The 7,324-nt window shown below is 34.9% G+C and overlaps 1 protein-coding gene across 3 annotated transcripts in view; it reads left to right on the forward strand.

Annotated features, from left to right (window-relative positions):
* NUBPL (nucleotide binding protein like) overlaps positions 1 to 2,072 on the forward strand; it is a 201,726-nt gene extending 199,654 nt beyond the window's left edge. The window contains exon 9 of one of the 3 annotated variants that reach the window (XM_045067690.1): positions 118 to 2,072. In XM_045067690.1, the coding sequence (XP_044923625.1) occupies positions 118 to 222 (105 nt within the window). In that variant the 3' untranslated portion in view covers positions 223 to 2,072. The remainder of the gene's footprint in view (positions 1 to 117) is intronic. The other 2 variants (XM_045067688.1, XM_045067689.1) reach the window with 2 other exon arrangements.
* Positions 2,073 to 7,324: the final 5,252 nt, after the last annotated feature.

Here is a 7,324-nt window from a genome sequence, read left to right on the forward strand (position 1 = left end):
CATTGGTTTATTTGTCTGCCTTTGCACCAATAACTCACTGTTTTGTTTATCATTACCTTGTTCTTCAAAAATGTTTTGGCAATTCTTGATTTTTTTTCATTTTTATATAAATTTTAGGGCCAGCTTGTGACATTCAAAACAACATCAAACTACTGGAGGGTCTCAATTTTGCTGAGGTTGGAGAAGATTAGGAAGAGCATTATACAAGAAAAAACTGTGTGATCTACAAAATCATAATTTTTCTTAAACCCACCAGAGATCCTAACAGCCAAGTCATCTGAAATGTATGAAAAGACAGATCCCTTCAAGGAGCAACAGGATGCAGGTATACCTTTGGCAAAACACAGAAGAAAAAGATGACAAACTCCCTGTAATAGCAGGTAGGAAAAATCCAGTGAAAATTTTTTAACAAATTGCTAACAACTGAGTGTGGAATAACAGAGTAACTAGCACACCTGGAAGCTGCTATTGGAGGGGAGTTTGCACCCACTCATGGGTTTTTCTCTGTGGACCTCACAGGGTGCCCAAGAGAAGACTTGAACATGGGACAAGGGACTAGTGAAAGCCTTGAGTAGTACAGGCCTGGAGAAGGAGAGTAGCTGATGCTTTGAGAAAAACACAAAATCTTTCCTGACTTTCCTTTCCTATAAAACAAACACCAATAAGTCACTAGGGGACGGTAGTAAAACTGTCCTCAGATGAAGACACATTATGACTGTAGGAGAGGAAATAGAAAACCCTCCAGTCATCGGGGAGAACAGGAAGTCATCTTAACCCTGGCCACTAAAGACATCCTATCATTGAGGGGAGGGTTGGCATCACTGAGGAAGCCCATTCACCAAGATTCAGGGACATAGGTCTTATCTGAGCTAAGGCTAGATCAAGACAACAGAGAATACCCTGCCCCACAGCAAGCTAGCAAACACTAAGTATAATATATTAGTAGTATCCACTGGTGGAGGAGGGGTAAAGACTATGAATAGAGAGATTAAAAGCTAAGAGTGGAGGAACCCATCCTTCAGTTTAAGCACAAGGTAATACCAGAGGGGTTTGAAGCCAGTGGTGTACTGAAGGTAACCATAACAACAACAAAACCTAAATAAGATGAACTCCTGACTAAATTAACTCAGTCCTGTACATTAAGTTTCTAACAAAAAGAGTCATGCACATTTCAGCCATAAATACTATTTACTTCCATTTTTACTATCCTATATTTGATGTCCAGTATTCAGTGTAAACTGAATATAAGACAACAGAACTAGAACATATAATCCTGAAATTCTTAGGGAACCACAAAAGACCCTAAATAGCCAAAGCAATCTTGAGAAAGAAGTACAAAGCTGGAGGTATCGCATTCCCAGATTTTAAGACACACTACAGAGTTATAGTAATCAAAACAGTATGGTACTGGCACAAAAAATAGTCACATAGGTCAGTGGAACAGGATACAAAGAGCCCAGAAATAAATCCATACTTACATGGTCAATTCATCTATGATAATGGGGGAAAGAATATACAATGACCAAAAGAAAGTTTTTCAATAAATGGTATTGGGAAAACTGGATCACTTTCTTGCACAATACATAAAAATAAACAGAGTGGATTAACGACCTAAACGTGAGAACTGAAGCCACAAACTCCTAAAAATGTAGGCAGTAATTTCTTGGACATTGGTCTTAGCAAAATATTTATGAGTGTGCCTCCTCAGACAGGAGAAACAAAGGCAAAAATAATCTAATGGGACTACACCAAAATTAAAAGCCCTTGCACAGCAAAGGAAAGCATCAACAAAACAAAAAAGCAGAAAATATTTGCAAATTATATATTCAATAAGAAATTAATATACCAAACATATACAACTCAACATCAAAAAAATACTCTGATTATAAATAGGCAAAGGACCTCAGTAGATACTTTTCCAGAGAAGGTTAGAGATGGCCAACAAGGCATATGAAAAGATGCCCAACATCACTAATTGTCAGAGAAATGCAAATCAAAACCGTAATAATAACTCACACCTGTCACAATGGGTAGTATCAAAAACCAAAAAAAAGGGGCACCTGGGTGGCTCAGTGGGTTAAAGCCTCTGCCTTCGGCTCAGGTCATGATCCCAGGGTCCTGGGATCAAGCCCCGCATTGGGCTCTCTGCTCAGCAGGGAGCCTGCTTCCTCCTCTCTGCCTGCCTCTCTGCCTACTTGGGATCTCTTTCTCTGTGTCAAATAAGTAAATAAAATCTTTAAAAGAAGAAAAAAATAACAAATGTTGGCAAGGATGTAGAGAAAAGGGAAACTTTATGCTGAGTTGATGGGACATTACATTGATGCAGCCACCATGGAAAACAGTATGAGGTTCCTCAAAAAATTAAAAATAGAAAAATTATACTATCCAATAATTCCACTACTGTTATTTACCTTACACAAATGAAAACATTAATTTGAAAAGATACATCTACCGCTATGTTTATTGCAGCATTATTTGTAATAGTCAAGATATAGAAGCAACGTAAGTGTCCCTGATAGATGAATGGATAAAGAAGATGTGATATAATGTGTGTCTATGTATGTGTGTGATGGAATAGTAGCCATAAAAAAGAATGAGATTTTTTTTGTCATTTGTGCCATGGATACACCTAGAAGGTATTATGCTAAGTGAAATAAGTCATAGAAGGACAAATACTATATAATTTTACTTATATGTAAAATCTGAAGAACAAAACAAATGAGCAAACAAGAAAACAGAAACAGACTCTTAAATACAAAAAACAAACTGGTGATTTCCAGAGGGAGTGGGGTAGGGGGATGGGAGAAATAGGTAAAGGGTAAGAGATACAAACTTTCAGTTAATAAAATAAGTAAGTCAGAGATTAAAAGTACAGCATAGACAATATAGTCAATAATATTGTAATAATTTTATATTGTGGCTACACTTAGGATGAGCATTGAGTAACATATAGAATTGTTGGATCACCATGTTTTACCCCTAAAACTAATATAATGTTTTATTTCAATGATACTTCAATAATTTAAAAAAACAGTGTTTAAAAGTTATAGGACATAAAAAGCACGAAACATTAAGCCCTTATCAAAAGACAAAGCACTCAACAGAACCAGACACAAAGATGACTCAGATGTTTGCACTATGAAGTAAGTAATGTCTATGATTAATATGTTAAAGGGTCTAATGGGAAAAGGATAACATGCTTGAGCACATGGGGAGTTTGACAGATAGATGGAAACCATAAGAACAAATAAAATAGAAATGCTGGAAGGGGAAAAACAAAACAAAACAAAGAGTACTAGAGATCAAGGATGCCTTTGGGCTCATCAGTAAACCTGGACAGATGAAGAAAAAATAAGTGAATTTGGATATAGGTAATAGGAACTACCCAAATTGAAGGACAAAGAATAAAGTTACACACACAGATGTTCACATGTGTGAACAAGAGCTGGGAATAAATTAGCATCTCAGAAGAAGAAAGGAATACTGGGACAGACAAAATATTTAAAGAGATAACTACTAAGAATTCTCTTGATAAAGTGGGAGGTATCAAACTGGAAAATTCACAGAGCTTGGAAGGCCCCAAGTGGGATTTTTAAAAACAAATAACAGATTGAAACTGCTGGAAAGACAAAGATAAAAAGAAAATCTTGAAGGCAATAAATGGAAAAATTCACATTACATACAGACAACAAAAATACGAATTATAGTAGACCTGCCCTTTGTAAGGCATATAACAATTAATAAAATACTGAAATTTTAAAAACTGCCAATCCAGAATCCTATGCCATGAAAATAACATTCAAAAAGGAAAAACTTGGGGCAACTTGGTAGCTCAGTTGGTTAAGCATCCAACTCTTGGTTTGGGCTCAGATCATGATCTCATGGGTCTGGGATCTAGCTTTGTGTCAGACTTGGTGGTCAGCAGGGAGTCTGCTTAAAGATTCTCTCCCCCTGCCCTTCTTCCTACTCATGCTTTCTCTCTCAAATAAATAAATCTTAAAAAAGAAAAAGGAATTTTTTTTTTTTTAACAAGGGTTGAGGGAATTCATTAATAGCAGACTATACTACAATAAATGCTATAGGAAATTCTTCAGGCAGAGGGAATAGAACACCAGATGGAAACTTTGATCTAAATAAAGAACTGAAGGGGTGCCTGGGTGGCTCAGTGGTTTGGGCTGCTGGCTTCTGCTTGGGTCATGATCTCAGGGTCCTGGGATTGAGCCCCGCATCGGGCTCTCTGCTCTGCAGGAAGCCTGCTTCCCTCTCTCTCTCTCTGCCTGCCTCTCTGCCTACTTGTGATCTCTGTCTGTCAAATAAATAAATAAAATCTTTTAAATAAAAATAAATAAAGAAAGAAAGAACTGAAGATCTCTGAAAATGGTTAAAATAAAGATAAACATAAAAAGTACTTATTGTCTTGAGGCACCTGGTTACCTTAGTCAGTTAAGCATCTGCCTTCTGCTTGGATCATGATCCCAGGGTCCTGGGAACAAGCCCTGCATCAGGCTCCCTGCTCAGCTGAAAGCCCGCTTCTCCATCTCCCTTTGCCCCTCTCCCCAGCTCTGTCTCTCAAATAAATAAATAAAATATTTGTTTTAAAGTACTTACCTTATTTTTTATCATCCTTAAAGACAATTATCTAAATATAAAATAACAACATTGTGGATTTACAGAATATATAAAAATAAAATATATGAGAACAATATACAAAAGATGAGGGGGTATATTTGGAGTATACTATTGTAAGAGTCTTATACTATATGAAAAAATGTATAATTGTATTTGAAATATTAATTAAAACCAAACACTGTAATTTTAAACAATTACTAACCTTTTTTCAAAAATAGGGTTAAATAATAAACCAGTAATGGAGATAAAATTGAATCATAAATATTTAATCCAAAAGCAAGCAGAAATAGAAAGTATAAAAGGAACAAAGAGCAGATAGAACAAACAGAAAACAGCTTAGCAAGATGGGATATTTTTATCTAAACATATGGATAACTATAGTGAATGAAAATGTTCAAAACATACAAATAAAAAGACAGATTATCAGATTGGATAAAAAAGCAAGAGCCTACTGTATACTATCTAAAAGAAATCCATTTTATTTATTTATTATTATTTTTTTAAAGATTTTATTTATTTATTTGACACAGAGAGAACACAAGTAGGCAGAGAGGCAGGCAGAGAGAGAGAGGAGGAAGCAGGCTCCCTGCTGAGCAGAGAGCCCGATGCGGGACTCGATCCCAGGACCCTGAGATCATGACCTGAGCCGAAGGCAGCGGCTTAACCACTGAGCCACCCAGGCGCCCAAGAAATCCATTTTAAATATAAAGATACAAGTAGGCTAAAAGTAAAAGATGGAAAAGACATACATTGTAAACATTAATCTAAAGAAAAATAGAATGGCTATATCACACCCAGTAGACCTCAAAACAAGGCATATTAGCAGAACTAAAAATCCATATTACATTATAAAGGTATTAAGTAGCCAAGAAGATGTAACAATCCTAAATCTGTGTCCACCTAACAAAATAGCTTTGAAATATAGGAAGCAAACATTAATGAAACTAAAAGTAAAAGCAGACAAACCCATAATCACAGAGATTCCAATACTTCTCTCTCAGTAATTGATGGAACAAGGACAGTAAGTGTGAGAAGATCTAAACAATGATCAACATTTATAGACCATTTCTCCCCAGAACTACAGAATATATATTATTTTCAAGGACACATGGGACATTCACCAAAATATATCATATTCTGGGTCATAAAGCATTCATCAACATTTAAATAACTAAAATCATATAAAGCATGTTCTCTTGCCATAAAAATTAAATAGAATTCAATAGCAAGAAGATATCTGGAAACCTCCAAGGATTTGGAAATAAAGTGATTCTAAATTGTATGTCAGAAAAGAAGGAACAAGGGAAATTATAAAATATTTTGACTGAATGGAAAGGGAAGTAAAACGTCGATTTGTGGTATACTCCTTTAAATAGTGCTTACAGGAAAACTTAGAGCACCAAATGCTTACACTAGAAAAGAAGAAATCTCCTGTCTATGAAATAATCTCTATTAAGAACCTGGATATAGAAGAGTAAGTTAAATCCAAAACAAACAAAAAAGCAACAAATGAAATTGAGAAGAAAAGCAGTAAAAATCAGTGAAATCAAAAGCTGGTGTTTTGAAAAGTGACCAAAACTGACAAACCTGTAGCCAGACTCATTTAGAAGAGAGACCGTTGGACTTATATTACCAATATCAGAAATGTAATAGGACTTATAAATAAGATCCTACAGACATTAAAAGCACAATAGGAGCTATTACAATTTTATGCCCATAAAATTGATAACTCAGATGAAATAGACAAGTTTCTTGAAAAATACTACCAAAGCTTATTCAAGAACTGGAGAACCTAAATAGACATAAGTTACATAAATGTAATTTGTAGTTACGAGTCAACAAAGTAACCCCCAGCCCTGGATGTCATCACTGGAAAAATGTATACCAGCATTTATGAAAGAAATAATACTAGTTCTGTAGAAATTATTCCAGAAGACAGAAGAGGAGGAAGCACTTCCTAGCTCATTATTTGAAGCTAGCATTACCCTGGTAACTAAACCAAAGCCAGTATATGAAGACTACATATAAATATTCCTCATGACCATATATATAAAATATTAAGCGAACTATTATTTAATTAAATCCATCACGTATAAAAAGAATAATGCATTGTGACCAAGAGGTCATTATCCTGGGAATGCAAGGTTGCTTAAACATTTGAAAATAAATCAATGTAAATAGCAGCTTGAAGAACAGACTAAAAAAAAAACCACCTAATTTATCCTATTTATCCTAATAGATGCATAAAAAGCAAATGACAAAGTTAGCATTATTTATGATAACAATTCTCAGCAAACAAGGAATAAAAGACAACTTTTTCAACCTGATAGAAAGTACCTACAAGCAGATTTACAGCTAATATCATAACTAATGGTGAAACACTAACTACTTTCCTTCTAAGATTGGGACCAAGGCAAGGTTGTCTAAACTCACCGCTATTATTCAGTATCATACTGGAGGTTTTATCAGTGCAATAGAAAAAAATAAAGAAGAAAGCATATAGATTGGAAAGGAAGAAATGTAAATGTAAATTACAGATGACATGATTGTCTGTGGGAAAAAATCCCCCCAAATAGACAAAAAATGTAACAAGAACTAAGAAGTCAATTTAGCAGACTTGCAGTATACAAAGTTAGTATACAAAAATCAATTTTATTACTATATACTAGCAATGAATGATTGGAAGTTGAAGAAA

Source organism: Mustela putorius, unplaced genomic scaffold (genome assembly GCF_011764305.1).
Source record: "Mustela putorius furo isolate JIRA1106 unplaced genomic scaffold, ASM1176430v1.1 tig00003898_pilon_pilon_pilon, whole genome shotgun sequence".
In the NCBI taxonomy this organism is placed as follows: Eukaryota; Metazoa; Chordata; class Mammalia; order Carnivora; family Mustelidae; genus Mustela; species Mustela putorius.